Here is a 16274-nt window from a genome sequence, read left to right as displayed (position 1 = left end):
TTCCAACAAAGATTAAAAATACATTAAAATGTCTCACATTCAAAACTTCCCTGAACAGGGCTGCCTTATTCTTATTCTTATTGCACTCTTCCAGTCTCTGTGGGGCTGCCCCACTGAAGAGAGCAAAGGCTGCTTAATGCATTGCAGGGGGTTGGAACGAAATGGCCCCTGGGGTCCCTTCCAACTGTACGACAGTTCTATGATTCTATGACTTCTCTGCTGCTTAAGCTACTGGAGGGTGGATTTCGGTCAAAGATTAGGGAAGCTTCTTGATAGCAGGGAGGATTTAAGAATGTAGTTAGTCACACAGAGGGAGGTGGCATGAGGCGTCAGATAATCCTGACGGAAACGGAAGCAGAGTTTGCTTATTTGCCCCATGTCTGGAGCAGAAATCAATGAACATGATTGGTCTTCGCCTTTGTTGTGTTCAGCCTGCCAATGATATGGAACCAGTTGGGATTCCTGCAATGCAGGGGGGTTGGACTAGATGACCCTGAGGAATCCCTTCCAACTGCAGTCCTTTGATTCTATGAACTGCCCTTCCAAACTGAATTGTGTTTCCTTTGCATTGAAATGGATGTTGTGGAATAATGCAGTAAATCATGTAATAAGGTACATATTCAGTTGCGTAAAATTCTGCCCAGAAGCCTAACTGCTGTGAGCGTGAGCAACTCATTTAATTAGGGTGTGTACCCAGGGATATTTATTTCCTTATAATAATAATAATAATAATAATAATTTATTATTTATACCCCGCCCATCTGGCTGGGCCTCCCCAGCCACTCTGGGCGGCTTCCAAAAGAATATTAAAATACTATGATACATCAAACATTAAAAGCATCCCTAAACAGGGCTGCCTTCAGATGTCTTCTAAAAGTCTGGTAGTTGTTGTTCTCTTTGACATCTGGTGGGAGGGCATTCCACAGGGAGGGCGCCACTACCGAGAAGGCCCTCTGCCTGGTTCCCTGTAACTTGACTTCTCGCAGTGAGGGAACCGCCAGAAGGCCCTCGGTGCTGGACCTCAGTGTCCGGGTAGAACGATGGGGGTGGAGACGCTCCTTCAGGTATACTGGACCGAGGCCGTTTAGGGCTTTAAAGGTCAGCACCAACACTTTGAATTGTGCTCGGAAACGTACTGGGAGCCAATGTAGGTCTTTCAAGACCGGTGTTATATGGTCTCGGCGGCCGCTCCCTGTCACCAGTCTGGCTGCTGCGTTCTGGATTAGTTGTAGTTTCCGGGTCACCTTCAAAGGTAGCCCCACGTAGAGTGCATTGCAGTAGTCCAAGCGGGAGATAACCAGAGCATGCACCACTCTGGCGAGGCAGTCCACAGGCAGATAGGGTCTCAGCCTGCGTACCAGATGGAGCTGGTACACAGCTGCCCTGGACACGGATTTAACTTGTGCCTCCATGGACAGCTGTGAGTCCAAAATGACTCCCAGGCTGCACACCTGGTCCTTCAGGGGCACAGGTACCGCATTCAGGACCAGGGAGTCCTCCACACCTGCCCGCCTCCTGTCCCCCAGAAACAGTACTTCTGTCTTGTCAGGATTCAATCTCAATCTGTTAGCCGCCATCCATCCTCCAACCGCCTCCAGACACTCACACAGGACTGTCACCGCCTTCACTGGTTCTGATTTGAAAGAGAGGTAGAGCTGGGTATCATCCGCATACTGATGAACACCCAGCCCAAACCCCCTGATGATCTCTCCCAGCGGCTGCATGTAGATGTTGAAAAGCATGGGGGAGAGGACAGAACCCTGAGGCACCCCACAAGTGAGAGCCCAGGGGTCTGAACACTCATCCCCCACCACCACTTTCTGAACACGGCCCAGGAGGAAGGAGCGGAACCACTGTATGACAGTGCCCCCAGCTCCCAGCCCCTCAAGACGGTCCAGAAGGATGTTATGGTCGATGGTATCAAACGCCGCTGAGAGATCCAGCAGAACCAGGAAACAGCTCTCACCTTTGTCCCTGGCCCGCCGAAGATCATCCTGAAAATCTTCCAGCAGAGGCCGGACAACCATCTAGTGTTTGTTTATTTATTGTGTTTCTGTCCCGCCTCCCCCCGCCCACCAAAAAACCCTCCAAGGAGCTCCAGGTATCCCCTCCGTGTTTAACCCCCGAACAACCGCCCTGTGAGGTCAGTGGGACTTCGATATGATACAATATCTTTATTGTCATTGTCCCATACAGAACAATGAAATTGAAAAATCTACATAAGACATTCAAAACCCCTAAAAACTCTGAAACCCCATTTTAAAATACAATATACTCCTACAGAGACTCCTTATACTGCGTATAAAACCAGAATTGCATTTGGGTAGAAACTGTTTCTCAGGCGGCTGGTCCTAGTCTTTATAACCCAGAAGGCAGAAGCTGGAAGAGATCATTTCTTGGAAATGAGGTGGAAGAGGTGGGCACTATCCTGCGCTATCTCTGCAGCTTTCTTATGGCACCTGGAAGGATAGATTTGATCCAAGGTGGGAAGAGGGCACCCAATTCTTCTCTCCGCAGTCTTTACAACCCTGGACAGCGTTGTTTTCCCCCTGACCATGCAGCTCCCAAACCACAAACACACAGACCATAAGTTAATACACTCTCCACAGTGCAATGGTCAAATGCCATCAACATTACTAAGAGCGCTGCATTGCCTTCCAAGGTCACCTCTGTCATCTTCATGGCCCTAGGGTCTCCCATGGGTCCTGGTCTGGCCACAAGCTCTCAAGGACGGAAAGGGATGGTGGACTATCAGGGCTGCTTCAGCTTTCTGGATTTCCTGCCTCAAATGTTGGGGCTCACCAGACCCCCCCCTTACTTCTAGGAAGCCATGATTTTACCGGCTTTATTTCGGACCACTCCTCAGCGTTCTGCTCCTCCAGGATTGCCCCGGCAATTGCCACGTAGTGCTGCCCCAGCTGCTCCAGCGTTGCCAGTTCCTCCGGCTCGTTGGCATCCATGTCTGAGACCTCCTTCAGCAGTTGCAGGATGCCCAGAAGAGCAGCTGCCTCCAGAGATGGAGGCTCAGCGTCCGTCAGGACAGTCTCCACCACCCCTAGGTAACCAGCGGCTACTGAAACGTCCATGCCTCGGGCTTCTGCCTGGAAGACACTCTCGGGAATCTGTAGCCAGAAACAAGACCCCCCCCCCAGGTTAGAGAAGGGGGACTACCATATTTTTTGCTCGATAAGACTCACCTTTTCCCTCCTAAAAAGTAAGGGGAAATGTGCGTGCGTCTTATGGAGCGAATGCAGGCTGCGCAGCTATCCCAGAAGCCAGAACAGCAAGAGGGATTGCTGCTTTCACTGCGCAGAGATCCCTCTTGCTGTTCTGGCTTCTGAGATTCAGAATAATTTTTTTTCTTGTTTCCCTCCTCCCAAAACTAGGTGCGTCTTGTGGTCTGGTGCATCTTATAGAGCGAAAAATACGGTAAATGGGGGCAGGGTGGGTGAAGGGGTTTGTGTATGCCTCCCCTTTTGGAAAAATCCACCAAGATGCGTGTGATTTGCACACAGGTCTGTCTTAAGCATATGCGGTGCCGGGGTGCAAAGATCCACCTGGCGTCCGCCCCCCAGGTTGCCCAGTCCCAGGCGTGCAGGAGAGCAGAGCTGGCCAGCCACCTCAGCGTCTCGCTGGCTCGGTCGCCCCCACACTCACGGCACAGAGCCGCCTGCAGCAGAAGAGCCCCCCGTGGCGCTCCGACTGACGGGCGGGCTCTTCCCCAGACTCAACTCTCGGGCCCTGGACTCTCAGCCTGGCACCCCTGAGAGCCCAGCACCTGGGTGCCCTGCGCCTCTAGCGCCTATGGGTAAGACGGCCCTGTCTGCACAAAGCCGTTTTTGAAGTATTTTTTAGTGGCAGTGCTTCCAAAATCTGTTACAGTGGTGCCCCGCAAGACGAATGCCTCGCAAGACGAAAAACCCGCTAGACGAAAGGGTTTTCTGTTTTTCGAGGCGCTTCGCAAGATGAATTTCTCTATGGGCTTGCTTCGCAAGACGAAAACGTCTTGCGAGTCTTGCGATTTTTTTTGCTTCCCCCCCTTTTTTCTAAGCCGCTAAGCCGCTAATAGCTGCTTTGCCGCTAATAGCCGCTAAGCCGCTAATAGCGCTAATCTGCTAAGCTGTCAATGGGCTTGCTTCGCAAGACGAAAAAACCGCAAGACGAAGAGACTCACGGAACGGATTCTTTTCGTCTTGCGAGGCACCACTGTATATGGGGACTTTGGGTTGGGAGTAGCACACAAGCTGAAGGCACTTTAGGGGAAAGTGTGTGGGGAAGCCACAAATCCAGGGGGTGGGAGGAAGGAGGGGCAATGTGGAGGTGTGCCAATAGATGTCTGCTCCCCACAACCAGACTTTAAGAAGCTTTGCCCACCGTGGGTCTCCTGAGACAAGGCTATATCCATCTCACGTATTCCCAGAGCTGTGGCTCAGTGGAAGAGCCCTGGCTTTGGGTGAGGAAGGTTCCAGATTCAGTCCCACCCCCCCATCAACATCTCCAGGTAGAGCTACGAATGGCCCCTGCCAGAAATCATCCTGAAGGTGGGAATGTAAGAAAGTAAAAAACTTCTGGGAAATGATATATAATGAGATGAAAAAGATGTTGAAATACACATTCTCAAAAAAACCAGAAGCATTTTTACTTGGTATTATAGGTGAGGATATTAATAGACAAGATGTTAAATTGTTCTTATATGCAACAGCAGCGGCAAGAGTATTGTTAGCTCAGAAATGGAAGCAAGAAGAAATTCTGACAAAATTAATGGACTATGCAGAATTAGACAAAATGACAAGAAGGATTCAAAACCTGCGGGACCAGAGATTTACAGCAGATTGGAAGAAATATACGAACTATTTGAAGAGCAACTGTAATCAACAAATTACAGTACGCTAGTTTTGTAAGGAGAAATAGATGAAATATTGCAGAGAAAGAATAGAGATATTAGCTATGAGATTTAAAGGTAATAGTGAAAGTAAGAAATGTATATTAAGTGAATAGATTGGAAAATTTTCAGATGTGATTGATGGAAGCCAAAAAAAATTGTATAAGATGTAAAAGTATGTTTAATTATTGTTGAAAATGATATGTTTAAAAAAACTAATATATATATATATATATATATATATATATCTCAATCTCATTCTGAAGAGCTGCCACCAGCCACTGTGCCAGTGCTTTAGACTCACCACTGTCGCATTCGCTCGTGCATTAATCTGAGCTATGAGCTGTGGGACAGGTTTCAACTGTGTTTTCTTCAACTGCAAATAAAGATCTGAGGGGGAAACAACAGACATGCAAATGGAAGGTTGTGTTAGAATTCCTGCTCCGCGATTGCAGTCATGGGATTGTTGTCTATCACATGACGGTGTATGTTTTGACTCCACAGAGTGGGAAGTGACGGTGACAGGATGTTTGTGTTCCTGTGTTCCGTGAAGTGGGACTATTGTCCTTTGTTCTTTTTCTCTTTGCTGTCTGATGCTCGAGAGAGAGGGAGCCATGTTGCAGTGCTCCGTGTGTGTGTTGATATGTAAATAAAGTCAATTAGCCAAAATGCTGAGTTGCTGAGGTCTGTCACGCATGATGCGCAAACTCTGTGGATGCCTAAGTGTGCTGGTGTCGCTTGGCATCGGTCGCAGTGATGTTCGGGCTGAAGAAAGATTTTGAAGTTCCTGAATGATCGACCAGGAGGGAGGGAACATGCCAGTCGGGCATGTGTCTCTGCCAGGGTCCTACTCGAGTGTAGGCTGAACTCCGGACAGGTTGTGGAAAGCGGTTTACAAAGTTAGTACCCTGCCCATTTCATGGACCCAGGCAAAAGCATTCCTCTTCCACCAGGGCTTTGGCTGATTAAGCCATCTACGGCCTTTTAAGTGTGATAGCGGGGGAGGGGTGTTGTTGTTTTGCTATTATGCTATGTAATTTGTGTTTTCATGTTGTATTTTCATGTTGTAAACTGCCCTTCAGATGCAGGATGGCATAATAATAATAATAATAATAATAATAATAATAATAATAATAGACAAGGTCAAAAGAGAGTAACTGGCCCAAAGTCACCCAGAGCACTTTGTGGTCAAGGGGGGGAGTTGAACCGGTGTCTCTCAAGGCCCCAGTCTGACCACAAATCCAGGCTGACCCAACAGCTGGAGATACCAAAAGGACCCTTCTCCCCTGGAAACCAACCCAGTGATGAAGACCTGCTTCAGAGGCACAGTTTCCTTGCTGAACAAGGCATGACAGGGCCTTCCCAGTGCTGGCTCCAAAACCTTGGAACTCTCTTCCAGAGGAAGTGGAATCTGATCCCTGGCTCCCAGCCTTGTGGCACTTTGAGACTGAGGAATATGAGCATTTAAATAAATAAATATTCCATTATTGTTATCAAATAAACATTCCCATTAATAAAAAAGTGGCTTGTGTTTTAATTAACAGGAAGAGGTGGTGAACCACTCTGGTAATTGTAGCTTTGTGAGAGGAATAGGGGGGCTCTTAACAACTCTCAGAATTCTCAGTGGACTACAGTTCCCATTATTCTTTTTTTTTGGGGGGGGGGTGCTTTTAATGCACTGTGCAGATGGGACCATACTGACCAAAGTAAGAGTCACACCTGTTACTCCACCCACTTCCCTCCGGTCCACCGATTGCTGGCACAAAGGAATGGGGACCGTGGGCCACAGTTTGAGTCTGGAGATAAGGAGAGTCAGAACCGCCATACCTTTTTTGTAATGGCAGACAAAAGGCAGCAGCTGCAGGCAGGGGGCATAAGCAAGGCTTCCCTGGACGACCTGAAACATTCGGCATTCTTCCACAGGCCCTGGGAGAGAATAATGATAATGATAATGATAAATTTTTATTTATATCCCGCCCTCCCCAGCTGTGGCAGGGCTCAGAGCGGCTAACAACAATAAAAGTAACACAGCATTCTAAAATCAATTCATTCTAAAATCAATTCAAAATCAAATTAATGACAACCATTGGGCTAGAACAAGAACAGCAACCTCCATCTACTAGATGTTTTGGGAAATTGTTTGTTTGATTGTTTTCTATAGGACACCCCTTGAAGCATCGTCACCAAATTCGGTTTCCTGAGGGTGGGGTTGGCAGACTCTGCCAATGCCTTGGATTCCAGGTGTCGCTTTGAATCAAGACGTCAGACCAAAACGCAACTTTGGCGCGAGTTTACCCAGTTTTGGTGTCATGGGTCCAAAATCACAAATCACGCTATTTTTAGTTTTATAATTGCCATTTTTTTTATTCCCTAAAAACTCCCAGGCAGCGCCAGGCACTCATTGCCACTAGGACCTTAAAAAGCATTTTACTTCCACCCAGCTCTCCTGTTGATGCCTTTGCCCCATCTCTCTGCCACCCCGCCCCTCCCCCACTGCGTCCAGGTAAGTGGCGTTGACTCAGTCGTCAGGAGGTCCGGTCACAGGTATCGCCCGTCCCTGCCACCTGCTCTTGCTCCACACAGTTTATTTGAAATACACTCTGCCATTTGTGTACTTGCAGGTAGCCGAGTCACACAACCTGATCACCATGGACATCTTCAACCTTTGGAGAAAGAAGACCCCAGCAGGTATCTACCTACCGATCTCAACAAGCCCATTTTGCAATGGAGACCCAAGAGAGTTCAAAGCCCTTCCAGCCCAAGATGCCTCCTAAACCAGGAAGGAGAACCGGTGGCCTTCCAGTTGGGACGACAACTCCCATCATCGCTGGCCACGGTCTGCAGGCCACAGGGATCCCCACCCCCGTCCTGGGGCAGCTTTCTCTCCTGCCCCCATCCAATATAGGCATATAACCAGCCACAGCAACTGAAAACAGGGACATGCAAATCAGCCAGCTCATCACAGACCAGATTCAGGCGGCTGGTGCAGTCACAACCCGAGAGCGCTTTACCTGGGCAGGTGAGCTGCACTGTGGCCTGCTGGATGCTGGCTTCCACCTCGAGGATGTCGCTGCTCCAGGCAAACACGAGGCTCTCTTGAATAGGGATGCAGGAGCGGACTTTCTCTATCTGCTTCCTGCTGAGGACCCTCCGCCAAACATGCAAACCAGTGAGGTTCCCGCTAAAGGACTCTTTCTCCTTGAAGGCCCCACCCAGGGAGTCCTGGTCTTGCCCGATAATGAACATCCCGTGGCCATCCACGGCATGGGAGGCTGAAAGCCCGGTGGCTGAGGCCTTCTCCTTCCCGTCAGCGTGGATGGCCCATGCCCCATTCTGATGCTGCCATGTGACACAGAAGTGGTGCCACTGCCCATTGGCACGAAAAACGGGCAGGTATGGGGAGTGGTGCCCATGGAGGATGATGGCAAACCTGACGAAGCCATCCTCGTCGACGAAGCCACGCAGCTGGAACTCGTTGATGAAAGCCGGGACCGCGTAGGAGAAGACAGTGGAGATCTCCACAGCCTCAGGGTCCCACTGGACGTGGGCACAGGCACTCACGGCGGGCATCTCTGGGAAGTCGGCTAAGACCTTCACAAACTTGGTGTCCGTTTTGTTCTTGAAGACAAGGATTGGTGCAGAGATGTTTCCTGGGGGGAGAGAGACGGGGATGTGACCAAGGACTGTGAAGAGAGAGACTCCATCAGGCAAGGCCGCCATCCACCTGCCTTGCCCCACCCTCTGGCCCTAGGAGTCCTCATACGGGAGCTGGTCCTGAAGGAAGAACTGTAGAGAGGGGAGAGATTCCATCAGGCAAGGTCTCCTTCCACCTGCCTTGCTCTACTCTCTAGTCTCTGCTTCTCAATGTGTATTGTATTGTTTTGTGTACTGTGGCTTGCTGTTGTTTTATTGATTATCATTTAGATATTATTGATTGTAACTGTTGAGTGGATTTCTGTTTAACTTTTATATGCTGATATTATTATTTTATACTATTCTAATGATTGTTGAATGTTACTTTTTTGATGTAGGTGGCCTCTTTTAAAGTTCTGTTTTATTATCACATGTGCTCTGCCCTCCACGCTTGGGGGCAGCCATGCTCCTGAATACCAGTTCCTGGAAACCACAGGGGGGGGGGAGGGAGAGGGCTCTGGTTCTCATGTTCTGCTCCCTGGTTTCCCACAGGCGTCTAGGTGCACATGGTACTGTGAGAGCCGGTTGCTGGACCAGGTGGGCCATTGACCTGATCTAGGAGGCTTATCTTAGGTTCAATAGTGCAGCGTATCTCTACTCACGCCTCTGCTTCGGCTTCTGCAGGAACACCTCCCGGTCATCCATCCAGACTGCGCTCTGTACTTGGTAGGACTGCAGCTTTTCCCCAAGAGACGCCAGCTCAGATGGCAACCGAGCGAAGCGCTGCTGGCAGTACCCGTCTGCATGCCACCAGTCCTGGAGTATGGGCACGTATTCATACACGTCTCCCAGCATCTCTATGATCAGGGGGACGGAGCCAGGATCTGCAGGGGAACCACATGGAGGGAAAGCTAAAGTAGCTGCTGTGATTCCTGCATTTCAGGGGGTTGGACTAAATGACCCTCCAGGCCCCTTCTGATTCTATGATTCTGGGGTGGAAGTGAGTTCAACTTCGTCTGCCAAGAAGTCCCTTGGCTGGCATCATTTTATCATTCATTTTATCCAAAGTGCTTTTACCCTGCTGTTCAGCTGAAAAAACTTCCAGAGTGGCCAACAAATCAAGAAAAAACCAAGATAGTCCCTGCCCTTGAAACTGTCCCAGAAACTCCAGCGGGTGCAGAATGCTGCAGCGAGGCTCCTCACGGGGTCCCTGCCATGGGAGCATATTCACCCAGTGCTTTACCAGTTGCACTGGCTCCCGGTGGAATATAGGGTCAGGTTCAAGGTGCTGGTTTTGACCTTTAAAGCCCTTTGTGGCTGAGGGCCCCCGTATTTACGGGACTGCCTCTCCTGGTATGCCCCGCAGAGGACCTTAAGGTCCATGAATAACCATAGCTTAGAGGTCCCAGGCCCTAAGGAAGTCAGACTATCCTCAACCAGGGCCAGGGCCTTCTCAGTGATGGCTCCGACCTGGTGGAATGCTCTCTTCCAGGAGACCAGGGCCCTGCAGGATTTAACCTCCTTCCGTTAGGCCTGTAAGACAGAGCTATTCCGCCTGGCCTTTAATTTGAATTCAGCCTGATCTTTTATTTCCCTTCTCTTCCCTCCCCTTCCCCTTTTATGAAGATCACCCGCTCTGAGACCCCACAGCTAATTCTCCCCTGGTCTCCTCACTGGCCCAAGTAGGACCAATTCAGCCAGCTAGCCCTGGTGACTATCTAATGTTTATTTCCTCTAAATTTATTTTTGATTTTTGAATGTTATTGTTATTCATGTTTTTATACTGTATTTTATGCTGCTTTTATAATTAAGTGTTTTAAATTTGTTATTAGCTGCCCTGAGCCCAGTTTTTGAACCAGGAAGGGCGGGGTATAAATAAAAATTTATTATTATTCTTCTTAAAAGGAAAAAAGGGTCAGGAGGGATGATGAAAACTCAAACTCCAAATTCTTAATGTAATATAAGGACCCACTTGGATGAAAATGGACTTCTCACAGTCAAAAACAAAACAGAGCGGGCTTTGGTAGCCCCTGAGAAATAACCTGGAAGTGAGTTTTACATGGCATACAAACCCGGACTTGGTTTTGCCTCTCATGGACAGCACTGTCCAGTTCAGGGAGGATGTTTCTCCTCTGCCCTGTCCTGTAGCTGGCACTGCAGGGAGCCAGAGTAGGTGGCCCTTTGGTCCCTTACAGATTGACAACTATGTGTCTGTTACTACAACTACAACTAATCCATAAGGCGGCAGCTAGACTGGGGACTGGGGGAAGTAGCCGAGACCACATAACACCGGTCTTGAAAGACCTACATTGGCTCCCAGCATGTTTCCGAGCACAATTCAAAGTGTCGGTGCTGACCTTTAAAGCCCTGAATGGCCTCGGTCCAGTATACCTGAAGGAGCATCTCCACCCCCATCGTTCTACCTGGACGCTGAGGTCCAGCGCCGAGGGCCTTCTGGAGGTTCCCTCACTGCAAGAAGCCAAGTTACAGGGAACCAGGCAGAGGGCCTTCTCAGTAGTGGCACCCGCCCTGTGGAACACCGTCCCACCAGATGTCAAAGAGAAGAACAACTACTAGACTTTTAGAAGACATCTAAAGGCAGCCCTGCTAAGGGAAACTTTTAATGTTTGATGCACTACTGTATTTTAATATTTTGTTGAAAGCTGCCCAGAGTGGCTGGGGAAGCCCAGCCGGATGGGTGGGGTATAAATAAATTATCATTATTATCATTATTATTATTTACTTTCCTGCAGTGCACAGGCAATGGGGATTCCAGGCCCAAATATTATATATAAAAATTTTAAAGCTTTAGTCATTTTTTTTTTGCCATAGCAATTCAAAGTGATTTACCAGAAAAAAATACCTACCTACCTACATAAAAACTGAGAGTGAGGGATACATTAAAACATCCCACCCATTCTAAATGTTCATAGGTAGTGTTTTTGTCCAGCACCAAGGATATGAAATGAAGGCACCAGGTGAGCTTCCCCAGGAAGAGCATTCCACCAACAAGGAGCCACCACCAAATAGGCCCTGTTCTCCTGTTGCCACCCTCCAGAGCTCCCATGGCGGTGGCACCTGGAGAAAGGCCTCAAGTGTCCATCACAAGGTCTGGGTCAGCTCATAAGGGGAGAGGCAGCCCTTGAGGTATTGTGGTCCTGAGCTGGTCCTACAGGTCAAGCCCAGCACTTTGAATTGGGCCCTGGAAATTAACTGGTAGGTGGTGTAGTTGGGCCAGAATTGGTGCCCCGTGCTCAGAATGTCTTGTCCCAATGAGGAACTTGGATGCTGACTTCTGCAAATAAACGCACAGAAGCACAAATCAGGATACTCACCCCTTGCAGTGCGGTTTTCAGCCGGTATGGCGAACGCCAGTGTGCTTCTCGGGAGAATGCCAACCTGTGAAGGAAACTCAGCTGCTGTGTTTTGGAGCAGACCTCTCCCAGGTAAGACCAGTACCACCCCTTCCCCCTTGCAAAAGAGACATTGGTGGAGACTTTCCCCCATCCTCTCAGTCATCAGCCAGCAATCTGCATGGCAAAGGAATGGGTGAACAGCAATGGCAATTCCTTCCTTCCTTCCTTCCTTCCTTCCTTCCTTCCTTCCTTCCTTCACTTACTGGTACTTACTTACTGCATGTTTATACCACTTTTTCCTGTATATTACCCAACACTCCTCAGTTCATCTCCACAACAACTGAGAGGCAGGGACTGGCCCAAGGTCCCCAAGCGAGCTGCATGGCAGAGCGGGGGGATTCAAAGCTTGGTCTCCCAGGTCATAGTACAAGACTCTAACCATTAGAGTGCACTGCCTTATTTGGGGATGGGTAGGAGATTAGCCCTCATCAATATGGGCAATAAAAGTGCTGAAGGAAATGCTTTGAATGAATTGCCTCTGACAAAGTGTCCTTCAGTGGCTTCTAGGTCAATTATCACCAACCTGCTACTGTAAAAGGTTAAAGCTGTGCCAGTTTAACATATATTTAAACCTTAATATATATTTAAGGGGCGTGGGTGGCGCTGTGGGTTAAACCACAGAGCCTAGGGCTTGCCGATCAGAAGGTTGGCGGTTTGAATCCCCGTGACGGGGTGAGCTCCCGTTGCTCTGTCCCAGCTCCTGCCAACCTAGCAGTTCGAAAGCACATCAAAGTGCAAGTACAATGGTACCTCGGGTTAAGTACTTAAGTCATTCCGGAGGTCTGTTCTTAACCTGAAACTGTTCTTAACCTGAAGCACTACTTTAGCTAATGGGGCCTCCTGCTGCTGCCGCGCCGCCGCACGATTTCTGTTCTCATCCTGAAGCAAAGTTCTTAACCCGAGGTACTATTTCTGGGTTAGCGGAGTCTGTAACCTGAAGTGTATGTAACCTGAAGCGTATGTAACCTGAGGTACCACTGTAGATAAATAGGTACTGCTCTGGCGGGAAGGTAAACAGCGTTTCCGTGCGCTGCTCTGCTTCACCAGAAGTGGCTTAGTCCTTCTGGCCACATACCCGGAAGCTGTCTGCAGACAAACGCCAGCTCCCTCGGCTTATAGAGCGAGTTGAGCTCACAACCCCAGAGTCGTCCACGACTGGACTTAACGGTCAGGGGTCCCTTTACCTTTACCTTTAAGCCTGAATTGTCACTGACTAATTATTGCACCTCCTTGCCCTTCTGCTCCCACCATACTGCTTCCCCCAACTAAGATTTCAGTTCAGGCACCTGGCAGAGTGAGCTGGAGTCACAGCAATAAATTTCTTGGCCTTTAAGGTTCCACAAGACTTTCAGATTGTTCCTCCGAGTCACAACTTTGCCCCCCGCCTTCTAGACTTGTGCCTCACTCGGCTAAGTGCTTGTGTGAACAGGACAGAGCCAGGGCTCTCCAATCCGCAGGGCTGAACAGCACTTGGGGACGCAGGTTGATAAACCGTCAAAAGATTTATGGCTTTATCTGTCAAAAGATTTAACCGTCAAAAGATTTATGGCTTTATCTGTCGTGGCAAAAACAGTCCCTTGCTGCACCTTTTTAAATGGGCAAATTTATTAGGACACCAGCTTCTGTGGGGCAGCATCTGGGGCAGGCATGCAGGGCCAGGGCCCCAATCCACAGAGGGACCAGGAGGGGCTCCAAGAGCCAGTTAGCAGGTCGGACAAGGACCTGGGAGGCCAGGCTTCAGATCCCTGCTCCCCCATGAAGCTCCGCTGGGGGGGGGGGCAGCCTCTGCCTCTCAGCCTAGCCTACCTGGCAGGGCTGTTTTGTGGATGAGAGCCTTGAGCTCCTTGGAGGAACAGGGGGGACATGAATGCAAAGAGTAAGGACAGCAAAGCTCTTTCTGGAAAGTAGGGCAGACCCACTGAGGAACATTGGGCCAGTCACTGCTTCTCAGCCTAGCCTACCTCACAGGGCTGTTGTGAAGATTTAACAAGGAAGGGGAGGACCATGGACACCACCTTGGGGTTCATGGAGAAAAAAGGTGGGATATAAGTGTGATAAAAATATTTTTGAAGCAAGTAAGGTAATACACATAACCACCTTAGAAGACCCCTCCTCACCCCACTCAATAAGACCTGGAATGACTTAACTGCAGCGTTTGCAGACTAGAATCTATGGAGGCTGATGGCAAACGTTTGTTGACCTTTAAGGCAGGCAAGCTTTGTCTTGGTTGTTACCCGTCCTCCAAACCTCCACATCAGAGCATGGTAAAGGTAAAGGGACCCCTGACTATTAGGTCCAGTCGTGGCCGACTCTGGGGTTGCAGCGCTCATCTCGCTTTCCTGGCCGAGGGAGCCGGTGTACAGCTTCTGGGTCATGTGGCCAGCAGGACTAAGCCGCTTCTGGCGAACCAGAGCAGCGCACGGAAATGCTGTTTACTTTCCCGCCGGAGCGGTACCTATTTATCTACTTGCACTTTGACGTGCTTTCAAACTGCTAGGTTGGCAGGAGCAGGGACCGAGCAACGGGAGCTCACCCCGTCGCGGGGATTCGAACTGCCGACCTTCTGATCGGCAAGTCCTAGGCTCTGTGGTTTAACCCACAGCCCACCCACGTCCCACATCAGAGCATGAGGAGGGGCCAAAGGAGGACCATCTAGACCAGCAATCCTGTTCTCACAGTGACCAACCCAGTGCCTCTTGTTGCGGGAAGCCTGCAGGCAGGAGCGGAGCGCAAGAGCACTCTCCCCCCCCCCCCGCAGTTTCCAGCAACTAAAATTCAGAAGGCTTGCTGCCTCCAGCTGTGGAGGCAGAGAAGGGCCACCTGGCAAGTCAACCCTGACAGCCCACCACTTCACGAATTGGTCCAGTCCGTGACCCACGGGAGCCTTGAACGGGAGACCGGTGCCCCCACCCAGCCATTGGGCAGAAGGATCGCCGTCTGCCCGCCCCACCTCCAGCAAATTTACCAGCAGTCCGAGAAGCAGAGAGCCAGGCGCCGAGAGTCCGCAGACCATGCCGACCAGCTTGCCAGCTTTCATTCTCTGCGTGAGGGAGAGAAAACCCCTTAACTCAGGGCACCCCGAGGCTGTACAGAAGGGGCTCCCGGGAGGGGGGAGGGGGCGCTGTCTCGGTGGACCCAGGTCTCAGAACACAAGAGGCGACCCAAATGCACCAGAGGGGCTCAGTTTCAGAGCTCTCTGGAAGATGGATGGGTGTCCAGGAGAACCGGCCAGCAGAGCTTTTTTGAAGATCGCGCCCGCGCACCCCCCGCGGCCCTCTCTAAATGTGGTTTGGCTCGCTTGTCTGAGCCACCTGGGCTGCTTCATTCTTCCTAGGCAGCGGTTGGCACCTCGCGGGCAGTGGGGGGGGGGCAGCCGCTGGCCCTTGAACAGAAGCTTGATTCCGCCCAAGTGTCTCCTGTCCATCTTTCCTGGGGCTCTGGAATTCCACAGCTCCCCACAACTCTAGCGCCCCGGGAGGTGGGTGATGCGTTATCCTTCCTCACTCGCCACGGTCGACGACTGCTTTGAGGACCGTGTGCCCGGCGCTGCGCAAAGGGGGCCGTCGGAAGGGCCTTTAAAGCCGGCGGCCGCCCCTCGGCTCTTCCGAACATGCAGAGCCTCTGCTTAAACCCCGACAGCGCCAGACCCGTCGAAGCACAGCTGACTCCGTGGGGGCGCATGGAAATATAGCCCCCAGGACGTCCCCAAGCGCCCCATCCCCGACTCACCTGTCCACCTGGGAGCGGGGAGGCGGCCCTGCCACCCTCATAGTCGGTGCCCCTCAGCGCACCGCGCTGTCGAGCATAGAAGGTGCTGAAAGCGGGGAAGCGCCCACGCTGCAGAGGCGCATCCAGAGAGGCCAGTTCTGCTCTCTACACCGCCGCCGCCGCCCCCTCCTCAGGCACTTTGCCCAAAGGGGGCCGGCAGAGCCCCGCCCAGCCAGGGCACAAAAGCCTCACCCTCCTTCTCTCTGGGAAAGGGCCCAAGCCCGGGGGGGGGGGGAGTATGATTCACCCAAAGTCGGAGGGGGGGGGAGAGATGGAAGGACAGCCCGTCCTCAGGCCCCACCTCGCGCAGTTTTGAAGAAGAAAAGCCCTAAAAATTCTCCCCACTAATGAAGTTATTTTTAAAGAGCCATGACAGGGGCTTAGGAGAGATTTCAGAGAACCTTAGAACTGTGAGGTTGGGAGGTACCCTAAGGGTCATCTAGACGAACCCCGTGCAATGCAGGAATCTCAGCTAAAGAATCCCTGACAGGTGGCCATGGGCATAGATGGGTGGGGCAGTTGCCCCCCTTCTAGAGCAAGTAAAGCCAGTGTGGTGTAGTGGTTAAGAGCGGTAG

At 50.7% G+C, this 16274-nt stretch overlaps 1 protein-coding gene across 6 annotated transcripts in view; it reads right to left on the bottom strand.

Annotated features, from left to right (window-relative positions):
• Positions 1-15789, bottom strand: part of ADGRD2 (adhesion G protein-coupled receptor D2) — a 66882-nt gene extending 51093 nt beyond the window's left edge. For all 6 annotated transcript variants that reach the window (XM_081847508.1, XM_081847509.1, XM_081847512.1 and 3 more), the window contains exons 1-8: positions 15661-15789; positions 14897-14971; positions 11851-11914; positions 9178-9399; positions 7894-8532; positions 6710-6808; positions 5187-5272; positions 2841-3122 (exon numbers count right to left, since the gene is read on the bottom strand). In XM_081847508.1, the coding sequence (XP_081703634.1) occupies positions 2841-3122; positions 5187-5272; positions 6710-6808; positions 7894-8532; positions 9178-9399; positions 11851-11914; positions 14897-14968 (1464 nt within the window). In that variant the 5' untranslated portion in view covers positions 14969-14971; positions 15661-15789. The remainder of the gene's footprint in view (positions 1-2840; positions 3123-5186; positions 5273-6709; positions 6809-7893; positions 8533-9177; positions 9400-11850; positions 11915-14896; positions 14972-15660) is intronic.
• Positions 15790-16274: the final 485 nt, after the last annotated feature.

The sequence above is a fragment of the Podarcis erhardii genome (genome assembly GCF_964252035.2).
Source record: "Podarcis erhardii genome assembly, chromosome: Z".
In the NCBI taxonomy this organism is placed as follows: domain Eukaryota; kingdom Metazoa; phylum Chordata; class Lepidosauria; order Squamata; family Lacertidae; genus Podarcis; species Podarcis erhardii.
The sequence above is the reverse complement of the archived record's forward strand: the minus strand, read 5'-3'. Positions and strand labels throughout refer to the sequence as shown.